Genomic DNA, 14,553 nt, shown 5'->3' with positions numbered 1-14,553 from the left:
ATATTTTGTGAATGCTTCAAACATGTAGTATATTTTGTTTCAAAAGTTTCAATGTGTTTTTCAAATTTAAAATGCTGCATTATGAAAAAATATTGTACTATTACACAAATGCTCCTTTGTTTCAAATGAATATCATCTAATTATTTAATTCATAATATATAAAAATGAAAATAATGATTTTTAAATGGAAAAGTTAATAAATGAAAAAGTTCATATCAAGTCTTGTAATAAGAAATTTTACAAACTTTAAGAACCCTCATAATTAAAGAATATTTAAAATATGTAGTTTGGTGGGTTTTTTTCCCTCTCAAAGCAGCATCATTATTTTGTGAATGACCCATAAAATTTTCGAAATACATAAACCTAATTTCAATTTCAATAAATATTGTTGTAATTTTTATTTTTCACTACATCTACAAGTATTCTGAATGTTCCTCTCAACTGGTCTCAATCTTGAATGACATTTCGGCTAGCACTTCCAGATATTCTAATAATTTAAATATATTCTAATTTTCCACCTGTCAGCTATTGTCTCCGTCTCTCCAATTATAATTTCTTACATGTTGTTTATTCATAACTTTTTTCTTCGCTGGTTTGACTGAGGGTCTATAAGGCTGGGATTTAGATCTTTGTTCATATGTGGGTTTGGATCCTTGTAAAACAAAGTCCTCTGAACTTGACTTCCCCTCTGCTGATCTTGTGTTTCTTGTATCTAAATACAACATATTAAAAAGTTTTAATTAATTAATCAACAGTACCAAGGACATTGCTTTTTTATATATTTTTTTCACAAAAAGTGTTCAAGTTTGAAGTGATGCTTAAGAAGGCTTTTATGTACAGAAAAAAAGTAAAACATTAGTTAATATAATTTTTAAAGACAATCTCTCTTATTTTCTAACAAAGAGATATTATTGGCATCTTTTTATATAAATAATGAAAAATTTCAATAGAATGTCTAGTTTAATATAATTTCATTGCATCCTGTCATGGAAGAAAAATGAGAAGACATTTAGTAGAGTCTTTTAAATCAAATTAAGTTTTCTGTGTCTATGTCTATGACATATCAACATCTAAATTGTTTAAGTTATGCAATACGGAAATACTTTAAAATCTTCTAAACTTTTGGCCTTAAATGTACATGAGTATCATAGTTGAAGGTGTATTAGAGTAAATAAATATATATTGTTTTATATTGAAACACAGCAATATTACGATTGACATTACCCCAACTACCTATAACAACATCTTACCACAATAAAGTGAATGATGTACAGTCAAACCGGTTTTAAGAGACAACTTAAGGGAGAGCAAAAAAGTGGTCTCGTAAGACAGGTGGTCTTTCAATACATGTTCAATTTATATGAAATGTACTACAGAAAGATCTTAAATTGGTGGTCTTTTAACACAGGTTTTTGCTCAATACAGGTAGTCTCTTAAGCATGTTTGACTGTATATACCTTTTCTAAGTGGAGATCTGGGTGTAGGAGTAGGTCTGTCTTCCAGAAGTTTCCATATCTCCTGTAATGATTCCCCACCAACAGAGGACATACTAATCCCTAACTGTTCTCTTGGTGTTTTACCATCTGAATCAGGTATACTGATGTTTGTTGAGGCCAGAGATCTATCACCATAACTACCACGTACATCCATATATTCATCCTGATCTGCAAAATCTAAAATTAAAAACCGAGCTAAATTATACATTTTAGGTTTGCAGGGTGCATTTCCATGTAATTGAAATACAAAACACTAAGGTATCTTTATAAAATGAAAACTTACTGTGTGAAAGAGACCCTTTTACAATTAGTTATGTCAAATCTGTTTTCCTAAAGGGTGACTGTTATTTTTATTTGGTAAACAAATTCACTTTGAAGTTTAACAAGTAATCTAGTAGCATTTGACTCCATAAACCTCTTCAAAATATAAGTGGATGATTGAATAGTCTATTTCCTTTCTCGATTGTGCCAATCTATTTGTTGAATGAGGGTATGATACACCTAAATATAGATATATAGATTTTTCAATCTAGTTGGGAGTTTTTTATGCCCCTAAAAAGTTATCAAAGGTACCAGGATTATAATATAATACGCCAGGCGCACATTTTGCATTAACATACTAGTTACAGATACTACAGTACCTATATCCCCCCTACTTAAACAAGACTAAGATAAACTTGTCTTACTTTTTCAGTTTTAATGGAGGTCAGGAATCTGTCCATCCTGTTAGACCAGAATAAAATAAACATGCATATTCAGCATCAATTGAGTCTACATTCCCTAAACCCCACATAATTCGAAGTAGGTTGAGAGTGTAATAGACCTACCTACCTATAGACTTTTTCATTATTGAAAGAGGTCTGGAGCCTTCTACTTGCCTATCCTGTTAGATCAGGTATAACAAACCTGCCTTTAGACTTTTTTAGCATCAATTAAGGTCTACATCCCCCATGCCAACCCAACCCCCTTTCCCCCAATTCCAAATAAGATGAAGGACCTACCTATAGACTTTTTCAGTATAGATGGAGGTCTATATTCCTCCTGTGTTTTAGACCTACCTATAGACTTTTTCAGTATAGATGGAGGTCTATATTCCTCCTGTGTTTTAGACCTACCTATAGACTTTTTCAGTATAGATGGAGGTTTATATTCCTCCTGTGTTATAGACCTACCTATAGACTTTTTCAGTATAGATGGAGGTCTATATTCCTCCTGTCCGTTGTTGTTATTGTTAGATGTAGATCCCATGGTACTTTTGCCGTCCTCTGGAAACTTCTGAGCATACTGTAATTGCTAAAACATAAATTATACATTACAATAGTGAATATCTTCTTTAGTTTGATATATATATATATATATGAAGTAAGTTCCTGATGACCAAATTTGTACTTAATCAAATACTAGATCCAAAAGTCCTATATATTGTGACCCCTGTTTAAATACAGTTTACCTCTGATTTAAAAATGTTTTATTCACTTTGATGGGACTTAATAGTCAATCAAGATTTGCTTTTGTAGAATAATCCCGTCAGCACAAAATTGTTGTTTGTTGGTCCTATTTGGGGTGTAATTGTTCTTATGCATAATAATGACATTAAAATAAGCTTATACTAAAGGTTTCAATCTTTGTCAACATGTGAAGGTCATGCATAGGGAGCTGAATCATTCACACAAGAAAATTATAGTCTAATAAGAGTCGAACGAACATGCCACATAGTATAAAGATCATCAATGTATAGTAGAACTGTACAACACATTTATCATTATGATTTTGGGCCACTGAGTGAGTGCTCACCATTTTGTTGAGTCCATACTTTGGCTTCTTGCCATGGGTCAATTAACTGATAATTTTTTTCTCATATGGTCTCTGTTTAACTAGTGGTCACTCACCTGTTTGGTCAGTTCATACTGTAATTTCTCTAGCTGGGTCAGTTTATTTAGAAATTGTTGTGACAGTGGATTAGTAGGATCCTCACTTTGCAAAGATGGTGGAATATGTGTTGTAGTAGGTTGGTTGGATGGTGGAATATGTTTTGTAGTAGGTTGGTTGGATGGTGGAATATAGCTTGTGCTATGTGGATTGGATGGTGGAGCAACACCTGTGGATTAAGATTAATAACTACAAATATGCTGGTATAGAAGATGTCTAAGTCTAACACTTGAAACTTTAAGTATAAAATACAAAACTATTTTACTGATGTTAAAACAATGTAAATATATATAAATCATTGAAAAAAAAAGAAGTGACTCATATTCTTCTTGGAAATGGATTGCTTCAGTTTTAGCAGCTAATAATTATTGGATGAAACAGATCCTTATAAAACCTTTTCAAAACTTTGTCAGCCCTTTATTAAATACATAATAAAACATCATGTGTGTCATTTTTTGTGATGTCTTTCCTTTATATGCATATTGAAATATCTAAGATATTACACATATAAACTTGAACCTAAACACATACCTGCTTTCTTGAGTTCTGCTCTTAGTCTGTTACCCATCTCTATCAGCTGCTGTCTTTCCTTTGCCAGCTGTGCAATGTGTTTAGCAGCAGACTTCAGTTTTTCTTGTAGTTCCTCTACTTGGACATTAGAAGACTGTTTTCTGATTGGACCAGATGATGTCACATGACTTGCTTGTTGTTTTAATCTAGACATTTCATCCTGTAGTTGTTGTATAACTAGCTCCTATCAATCAATTCAAAAATAATATGTATATATCTCAAAACCATAGGTAAAGAAATATGTGTCTGCCAATCTAACTGTAAGTGCTATCATATAAAGAAAATTTAATTAAAACCTCATACGACTATAGGTAATGGAGATGTGTGTAAAATTACTACATTTTGTAATAATTCAATCACTATTTACTTCATAATGACTTTGTTCTTATGATTTCTCTAATTCCTTCTTGATATGTCATTTTCCTGATGGGTTGATTATTTTAAGCATGCCTGAGGGTGTCAAATAGAAAGAACACATCTTTCTGCAGGTCGTTTGAAAAGAATGATTTGTTTTTGATTAGAGAAACAGATTCCACCACCAAATCTTGTGCATTACGCAAGCCTTGTGTTTTAAATTTTAAAATTAACTGTCTCAAGTGGATAAATATCCTATCACACTTGATGCAGTGGTAGAATCTATATTTATCTTTCTCCCATGTCAAGAACTGTCTACACTTCATCCAATTAAATTTTGTACAAATAAAGTTATAAAATTTCTATATTTTAGTTATTTTTTTATACAACAAAAGTATATACCTGAGCACCAAAGTTAACAACAGGTCTTTTCTCTGATAAATCAATCTTTAGTTGTGATATCTGTAATAGAAGTTACAACAACAGTCTTATAGTACAGACATATAATGTTATTTAATTCAACAAAACAAACCATACTGAATGAACAATGTGTAATATGCTTCATTTAATTACAAATATACTGAAAACTTATACGTAATCACGCACTTGAATATTCAAAATATTTATGTCGGAAAACCTAATAGAGGTTTCTCGACAAATGTCTTCATTTGCATAATATGTTCTATTGATGTTTTTCTTCTTTTTTTTAAAAGACAAAGCTAATGTTTTATATTGTAACAAATATATTTTGATTGGCCAGAAAACTTCAAAATGTTTTTATGCCCCACCTACGATAGAAGGGGGGCATTATGTTTTCTGGTCTGTGCGTCCGTTCGTCCGTCTGTCCGTCCGTTCGTTCGTCTGTTCGTTCGTCTGTTCGTTCGTCCGTCTGTCCCGCTTCAGGTTAAAGTTTTTGGTCAAGGTAGTTTTTGATGAAGCTGAAGTCGAATCAACTTGAAACTTAGTACACATGTTCCTTATGATATGATCTTTCTAATTTTACAACCAAATTAAACTTTTGACCCCAATTTCATGGTCCACTGAACATAGAAAATGAAAGTGTGAGTTTCAGGTTAAAGTTTTTGGTCAAGGTAGTTTTTGATGAAGCTGAAGTCCAATCAACTTGAAACTTAGTACACATGTTCCTTATGATATGATCTTTCTAATTTTACAGCCAAGTTAAAATTTTTACCCCAATTTCACGGTCCACTGAACATAGAAAATTAAAGTGTGAGTTTCAGGTTAATGTTTTTGGTCAAGGTAGTTTTTGATGAAGCTGAAGTCGAATCAACTTGAAATTTAGTACACATGTTCCTTATGATATGATCTTTTTAATTTTACAGCAAGTTAAATTTGTGACCCTAATTTCACGGACCACTGAACATAGAAAATTAAAGTGTGAGTTTCAGGTTAAAGTTTTTGGTCAAGGTAGTTTTTGATGAAGTTGTAGTCCAATCAACTTGAAACTTAGTACACATGTTCCCTATGGTGTGATCTTTCTAATTTAATGCCAAATTAGATTTTTTACCCAATTTCACGGTCTATTGAACATGTTAAATAATAGTGCAAGTGGGGCATCCGTGTACTTTGGACACATTCTTGTTTAATAAGCTTTTGTTTTACATAATTGAACTTTAAATTAACTGAATGATAAAAGATTTGTTCTTTTCAATGTTTGTTACAAAAATAAAAACATATAACTGTCAAAAATATAGCTAATGTTGTTTATTTTAAAAAGTTAAAGGAAAATCATTAAGTTTTACACCTATAAATCAAAAACACATTTGAAATTATGAAAATGCATGATTCTGCAAATGTTTTGATTTTTTTTACTAAAACTTATAACATTATTTCAATTTCAATATAATGCTGTCAAACTGAGATCAATACTTTTACTTAACTTATTTTTGCTAACTGCTAAAGCTTGAGAAATAGTTACGTTAAGAAGGATTGAAGTTTAAAATCTTTATCTCAGTTTTCCCATATTCTCAGGGGTAAACTTGGCTGCTTCAGATGCTGTTTAAAACATCTTGTTAAACAATTTATTGGTCTATTACTAGAGTTTGTTCTAAGGGAAATTAAACCTGAACTCAGGAAAAATAAATACATAGGTAGATTTGTTCAAGTAAATATAATAAAATTGAGAATGAAAATGAGGAATGTGTCAAAGAGACAACAACCCCACCAAAGAGCAGAAAACAGCCCAAGGCCACCAATTGGTCTTCAACACAGAAAGAAATCCCACAGGGCTAACATATAATACCTGTTGTGATAGTGAAGATATATCCATGTTTTTCTCCAGATTCCCTTTATAATATTCATCTGCCTCTTTCCGAGCCTCCACCAGCTGTATCTCGAGGTCTGATACTCGCTGTTTAAGGCTGGCTATTTCTGCTACAGAACGACGACCTTGAGCTCCAACCTCATACTGTAACTGATCTATCTCTATCTGTTTTGTCTTTGGCTGTATTAGAAAATATCATTCATTAATTATTTTGCTTGATTAGGAAATTTTTTTAAATAGTACAAAACATTTAAAGCATATTTTCAGTTTGGTATCTTTTTATCAATATACATTTGTAGTTTAATTTGTATTTGAAAACAAACATTTAGTCAAAATTTTCTGCATAGACTGAGTTTACTGCATTTGACCTAATATGAGTTTTTTTTTATATTAAATACCTTACTGCTTTTTTTTGTACGTTTCTCTTTTAAACAAATTCCTACAGAAAACTGATAAATTTTTACTCTGCAGTTTAAAAAAAATAACAATTAAACCAGTCATAGCAGCTAGATAAATCACTACATACAAAGAGCACTTGAAAATTATACTTTTTGTAAAATAACTCCATGTATAAACTTATCTCACCTCTTTGGATAGTTTTTCTACAATATTATCTAGATATATAATACGAGCTTGCTGTTTCTTTACTTGTGCTGATAATTCTATTTTCTCTGTTCTTAAGGCACCTATATTGTTAAAACATTTCAAATGAAATTGTATAAATCCTTGTAAAACTTGTCTATAGAGAAAAATTGTTATGAAGAAAGCTTTACCGGTGGCATTTCTGTAAATATAGACAATGCAATTTCCCATAGGAACTCCCTTTATGGCTAAAACTGGACTACTTTTACTATGAAGTTTCGTATTACATTATATCCAAACAAGAATGTGTCCAAAGTACACGGATGTCCCACTTGCACTATCCTTTTCCATGTTCCATGGATCGTGAAATTGGGTAATAATCTAATTTGGCATTAAAATTAGAAAGATTATATTATACAGGGAACATATGTACAAGTTGATTGTCTTCAATTTCATCAAAAACTACCTTGACCAAAAACTTTAACCTGAAACTCCCACTTTCATTTTCTATATTCAGTGGACCGTGAAAGTCTAATTTGGCTTTTAAATTAGAAAGATCATATCATAAGCAACAAGTGTACTAAGTTTCAAGTTGATTGGACTTGAGCTTCACCAAAAACTACCTTGACCAAAAAACTTTAACCTGAACGGACGCACAGACGAACAGACGAACAGACGGATGAACGAACAAGCGAATGGAGCCACAGACCAGAAAAAATAATGCCCCTCTACTATCGTAGGTGGGGCATAACAAAAAGATGTGTGGCATATTTTCAACATTTATATGCCTGAACTTCTAAAGAGTTTAAACTTATACTAAAATTCTGCACTACTCTATGAGATGAAACATAGAGATCATATCTGGGAACCAGTACATAAACAAAACAAAATACCTATGAATATTTTTCCCCAAAAGAAGTGTGGTTTATGATTATGAAACAGCTGTATTTACAAAGTGCAACCTGTAGACATTTAAATATTACTTTATCATCTTCACCAAACTGTTATGCTGTGCATTCATTATTATTTGTTGGATACCAATTTTCGTGGTATTCCTCAGTACAGGTGAACCATGAATTCGAGTGTTCAATGAATTACATTAATCTATAGACTTTGTATGCACAAGTTGGCAAAACCACGAAATCCAATATCCATAAAAGTTCAAGTTTTCCTCACTCCTCGAAAAATGGTACCCACGAAAATAAACAAAACCACAGTATTTCGAATCAATTTTAAAAGCCACAATTTCTTAAATAAAACGTTGACTAGTGGAATATTCCTTGCTGGCAATAATTATCTCATCACAAGCTGTGCTCACTGATAAACATTTAAGTTTGACTATCCTATCTTTAATCGTATACAAAAAAAAAAGGAACATCTGATCTTTATGTAATTTGTAGGTTTTTCAACTTAATTTCAGGATCTACATAACGTTGCTGGGCTTCCAAAATGTAGTAAATCACATTTTTTTCCATAAAAAAATATTCCACTAACAGGCTTTGAAAATTTCCTTAAAATCAATGCTTCCAAAATGTCGTATGTAATCTTGAACATTTCGTAAATGGCAGTGAAATAAAAACTATGACGTTTGTGGATTACACAAACATTAAACTTATTTTAACAGTAATAAAGAAATGTACAAGCATTTGATTCCCAAATCCATTATAAAACACTTTTCATGTTTACATACAACATTTCTGAAGCTAACATTACAAGCATTTTAGATTGGCAATTTTGTCACATGTCTTATTTCAAATGTTTTGATTGGTTTAGCTGTATGCTTTTTTGTAATGTCAAAGATTTCCTCCCGCCAAGATGATTTGTGTAAAAAAGTAATTTTGACCAAAAAATTCATATACAACATTTTGGAAGCCCAGCGACGATAACATTCATTTATCATCTGGTGGTCATAAATGTCGAATGCAGTTTAAATAGGGTATCTAGATAGTACTATTGCAATATTCTGTCTAAATATGTTCTCAAGATTCATTTAATTACATCAAAAACATCAACTTTCTAAACAGTTAGATGATTTGAGAAAAATGGACAAACAAAATATAGTGGCACTCTTGAGATTTTTTTTGTCATCAGGTATTATCTACTGAGTTTTTCTATATATTTCCTTGAGATCTTTTTTTCTTTACACTTTTAGAAAATGCAGTATTAGCTCATTTAGTGTTACATACCTAGAGTTTCATTGAGGGACTGAATGTGACATTTTACAATGTGGTTGTCCTTGACCTGTAACATCACATCAGGTTCATTAGTTACCATGGATACAGCAGGAATTTGACCATGCTTTCTAGTATTACTTATTTGACTTTCTAAATCTCTTGTTTTCTGTCTTAGTTTCTTTATTTCTTCTTCCAAGTCTGTGACATACTCTGCAAGAAGGCAAGAACAATAGTTGGGTTTATAGCAGTTGTGACATAAAAAAGAAGGAATTAACTTATTCTTTTGAAAATTTTCAAAGAAAAAAAGGCTTTTAATATGATTTATAGTCCACATTTCCTCTTCAGATTTGACTTCCTTCCTTTATAACTGAGGTAGTGCTAAAAGTTTCCTGTTTATGTCATGCACTTACAGAGAATAAAAGATAGATATAAATTTCATTTCCTTCCTGTATAACTGTTGAAGTATTCTTAGTCTTTCCTATTTGTATCCTCCATTACACAACAAAAATAGAAAAATGAAATCTGATTTCCTGTATGACTGTAATAGTTCTCTGAAGCTTTTTATTTCAATACCTTTAAATCCAGTGATTCTTCATTGGAACTGCTAATATAACTGAAATAGTCCTCCCCTTTTCATTATACTATCTATACTAGTTACCTAAGAAATTTTCCCTTACTTTGTGTGTGAACATATATGCTCCCGCAACCCATCTGATGTATCAATTTTCAATGTGTCTGATAATATTTTTTCAAATAGAAATCCCTTTAAATTATATTATTTATCATGGGAAATGATAAACCACAAATATAAATATTCCTTTTTCTACAGACATGAATGCAGAAATCCTGAAAGCCAAGAAATTAGGTATCTATGAAAATTCCTTTTTTTCCTGAATCCAAGAAAATAAATAAATACAAAGTATTAACAGAGCTTTATGGGACTTTTACTTATCAAATAGAGTTATTGCCCTTCTTTATAACCACCTACCATCTGAAGAATCTTTCTTCACTGGGTCCATAAGTGTCATCTGAGGTAGGTCATGACCTAAATTTTCCATCTGAGTTCTCATTTCTTTGATGACTGATTTTAAACTTTGATTTTGCTGTTTAAGATTTTCAACTTGTTCTTTGTCCACAAAGTTTAAACCTTTCTCAATATCAACCTGTTGTTACAAGAAGTAATAGTTACAGTAGAAATTTATTATTAAATAATGATGCTCATAAATAAGTAGTTGAATTCTTTTTCAAAACAATTACCTCAGTAAACCCAGATCTACCAGATTAGGGTTATTCCATTAAAACTAGTGTTGTCAAATCGTACACTTTTTCCTAACCGGTTACTCGGATAATCATTCGACCGATTAACCGGTTAACCAGTAGTTTAAGTTGGTGTTTGAAAGTTTATCAATAGTACCCTACACATAGATAAGATGAGGTATGAGTGTCAATTTGACAACCTTTCATCCTAGTCATAAATTTACGCTTATGGAATTAAAGTTTGTCCTTTGGCATTATAAGGCTTGTCTGGGAGGATTCATGGCGAAGTTTGACTTCTAATAATCGAATACACTGTATCAACTATATAGCGATTGTACCAACTTCAGATTGAAAAATTAAAAAAAACCTTCTTGATCTCGTAGAATTGAATATGTCTGAAACCGATTATTCTTTCCTTTTCTCTTGTTGTCTCCGAAAAAAATGTGGAGTGTTTCAATTTGAAATGATTAATCATTAAAAAACAAGAATGTGTCCATAGTACACGGATGCCCCACTCGCACTATAATTTTCCATGTTTAGTGGACTGTGAAATTGGGAACAAAACTTTAATTTGGAATTAAAATTAGAAAGATCATATCATAGGGAACATGTGTACTAAGTTTCAAGTAGTTGTGACTTTAACTTCATCAAAAACTACCTTGACCAAAAACTTTAACCTGAACTTCGCACTTTCATTTTCTATGTTTAGTTGACCATGGAATTGGGGTCAAAACTATAATTTGGCATTAAAATTAGAAAGATCATATCATGGGGAACATGTGTACTAAGTTTCAAGTGGATTGGACTTCAACTTCATCAAAAACTACCTTGACCAAAAACTTTAACCTGAAGTCGGACGAACGAACGAACGGACGAACGAACGGAGGCACAGACCAGAAAACATAATGCCCCTCTACTATCGTAGGTGGGGCATAAAAAGATGTGTTATGATTGTCAATGAGACAATTTTCCAGAAGAGACCAAAATGACACAGAAATGAACAACTATAGGTCACTGTACGACATGTTTCTTTACTTTGTTAGTCCCTTTCTACCCTCCCACATACATTTTAATGGAATAGCCCTTAACCAAGCTGTGTACTCTTTTAACTTGACATTTCCCTGTTGTAAACAGTCTTGCATCTCTCTATTGTTGGAGACATTTTGATGTCTTTTGGCTATTTTAATTTGCATTGGGTTGGAGCCTCATTGACATTGACCCTACATCTCCTTTATTTATATATTACACTGGATTTTCTAAATGAACTTTCTCATGTCAAAATTATAGCTTATTTGGTTATTGGGACCAATGAAGTTAACAGTTTATAGCATTTTAAAAATTTCATTTGTTTTCAAAACCATCTTTTTTTTATACATCCAGGGAGTGGATAAAGGTTATCAACATTTATAAACTCATATAATCGTCTTCTGAGATCATTGGCAACACACTTTGATTGAATTTTTTTATACAATGGGTTTGGAAAGGGGGGTTAAAGTGCCAAAAAATTAGAGAAATATCACTGCAATTGACGTACATTAATATTTTTATCTACTGTTATTCCATGTTTTTTCAGTGTAGAGAGAGCTTGTTCCCTGTCCCTGTATAGTGTCCGTATTAGTGTCTCTCTGTGCTCCAGTTCTCTGTTCTTTTCTTTAACAGTTGCTAAAGCCTGAAAAGGGAACATCAGTACACTCAAAATACTTTACTGACTAAGACAATGTATCCAAAAATCAAATGAAATCTTTCAATATATTTTTCTTGTTTTGGACTTGTTTTGAAGCTGGATACTGTAAAAAGATTATCAATTGATTTGCCACTATAACAATCTGTCAATCATAAACCCTGAATTATTGATTGATTTTATTTTGACAGGCTTAGTTAGAAAACTCTGAGAAAAAAAGGTCATACCACTATATCTTAAAATGTCAAAACTCCTACAAGAAAACACCAAAACACACTCTGTGGAATCAAAATGCCATCTGGTGTAGTCCTGTGGTATTATAAAATACTGGCGGTTTTTCTTCAGTTTTGAAATCCAAACATGATATCTATTATGGTTTATTTTTATGAAAAATTGTTCATTTGACAATCTGAATCTTGGGATATGTAATAAGATAATTATCATCTCCCCTAAAACTGGTGTATATTCTATTGCTTCAATTCATTATAATACTTGGGAATCTTAAATCAATGCTGAACACTTTTTCTACAGTGAAATAAATAATAAGAAAAGAGTGAAAGACTAAAATGAACCTGATGTTCAGTAGTTGTTGTTTGTTAACGTGGTTCATACCTGTTTCTCATTTCTATAGAATAGACCTTTGGTTTTCCCGTTTGAATTGGTTTTAAACTAGTTATTTTTGGGGTCCTATATAGCTTGCTGTTCAATGCGACTTAAGGCTCTGTGTCGAAGACTGTACTTTGATCTATAATGGTATACTTTTACAATTGTGACTTGGATGGAGAGTTGTCTCATTGGCACTAATACCACATCTTCTTATATCTAAAGTATATACATTTTTAGCTTTTTATATAATATGGAACATCAGTTGACTAAATCTCAAATGTCAGTATGTACATGATGAACTAATCACTGATATAACATTCAATTCTATTCTAAAACTCACGTCATCTCTATTTCTGGTTAGTTTCTGTATCAGTTCTTCTGATTTTTCATACTGGTTTCTCTCTACATCTTCAAATCTTCTCTGCCAGTCAAGTTCTAATTGAGCCTGACTCCTGTCTAAACTGGCCTCTCTGTCAGCTGCCTGGCTTAACTCTTTTTTGTACCTGAATAAATGTACACCAAATGTGGTCAACTCTTTCACTTATAATGATAAAAGGCAAAAACAGGATTAGGTAGATGAAAAGTTTAATCTTCAGCAGCAAATATTACATGCACATTCGGTTCACCTTTAAGGCATGTCTTTTTCATTCAAAAAACAAACTCAACAGCTGGGATAAAAAAAATACTGTACGTATCAGATCAATATCAAATTGGCTGGATAAAAACAATATTTGTACAGAGTAGGGAAATATAAAACTTATTGGCAAGCTGAGTTTTTTCTCTGTGTTTCTAAATCTCTGCAAATAAATTTCATATTTTCCTACACAGTACAAATACTATTTTAAAAGCAAATGACTTATTTAATAACATACAACCCAAACTAATAAGAATAATATACATATATATGTGTGTCAATGATGGGCAACACCATGATCTGAAGGTAAAAGATAAATAGTTACAAACAAAACATTGTACCAGTATGAGACTAAGAAGTGGTACTGATGGCTAATAAGATATTTTTACACCAAAGTCCAAAGGCCAGGGTTGTAAACAGCTGACAAATCTTCTAAACATCTGCATCCTGTTAAACACACAAACCTTTCTATATCCTGTTTCTTTTGGTTTATTTCTGCCCTCAGTTTTTCTTCATTTTCTCTCCGAGTTTGAACTTCTATGTCTTTATTGACCTGACTTCTCGACACTTCTACAATCTGTTTATCCCATTTCTCTTTTAATTGTACAATCTCATCATTCAATCTAAAAAACAAAAAACTTGTTTTTTTCTTTGATTTGACATCTTAATTCTTTACAGATTTGTAATTTTTAAATTTAAAATGAAAAGAAAAAATTTTGATCAGAAAGCTAAATAAAATGTATATATATATAAATAGGTATTTAGTCACATGTAAAACATTCAAAACCAAATTACAATATGATTATTTCTATCATATTAAACAAATAGTTAAATTTTATTGGCTCCACTATATATATGCACAAGTAAATAATCAGATTTTTTGTATATTAAAGAAATTTTCTATGTGACTCAGATTAAGTCTGATGTAAGTTCTTTTTATAGAACATAATCAAAACCAATAGCATTTCTGTACCAATTTTGCACAT

At 31.6% G+C, this 14,553-nt stretch overlaps 1 protein-coding gene across 4 annotated transcripts in view; it reads right to left on the bottom strand.

Annotated features, from left to right (window-relative positions):
* Positions 1 to 383: 383 nt before the first annotated feature.
* LOC143046277 (coiled-coil domain-containing protein 57-like) overlaps positions 384 to 14,553 on the bottom strand; it is a 46,433-nt gene continuing 32,263 nt past the window's right edge. For 3 of the 4 annotated variants that reach the window (XM_076219362.1, XM_076219363.1, XM_076219364.1), the window contains exons 10-22: positions 14,032 to 14,190; positions 13,274 to 13,436; positions 12,181 to 12,315; positions 10,378 to 10,552; positions 9,402 to 9,599; positions 7,219 to 7,319; positions 6,613 to 6,813; positions 4,752 to 4,811; positions 3,957 to 4,179; positions 3,386 to 3,594; positions 2,669 to 2,789; positions 1,458 to 1,673; positions 384 to 712 (exon numbers count right to left, since the gene is read on the bottom strand). In XM_076219362.1, the coding sequence (XP_076075477.1) occupies positions 522 to 712; positions 1,458 to 1,673; positions 2,669 to 2,789; positions 3,386 to 3,594; positions 3,957 to 4,179; positions 4,752 to 4,811; positions 6,613 to 6,813; positions 7,219 to 7,319; positions 9,402 to 9,599; positions 10,378 to 10,552; positions 12,181 to 12,315; positions 13,274 to 13,436; positions 14,032 to 14,190 (2,152 nt within the window). In that variant the 3' untranslated portion in view covers positions 384 to 521. The remainder of the gene's footprint in view (positions 713 to 1,457; positions 1,674 to 2,668; positions 2,790 to 3,385; positions 3,595 to 3,956; positions 4,180 to 4,751; positions 4,812 to 6,612; positions 6,814 to 7,218; positions 7,320 to 9,401; positions 9,600 to 10,377; positions 10,553 to 12,180; positions 12,316 to 13,273; positions 13,437 to 14,031; positions 14,191 to 14,553) is intronic. The other variant, XM_076219366.1, reaches the window with a different exon arrangement.

Source organism: Mytilus galloprovincialis, chromosome 9, assembly GCF_965363235.1.
Source record: "Mytilus galloprovincialis chromosome 9, xbMytGall1.hap1.1, whole genome shotgun sequence".
NCBI classification, from domain to species: domain Eukaryota; kingdom Metazoa; phylum Mollusca; class Bivalvia; order Mytilida; family Mytilidae; genus Mytilus; species Mytilus galloprovincialis.
This window is presented reverse-complemented; position numbering and strand designations above follow the sequence as displayed.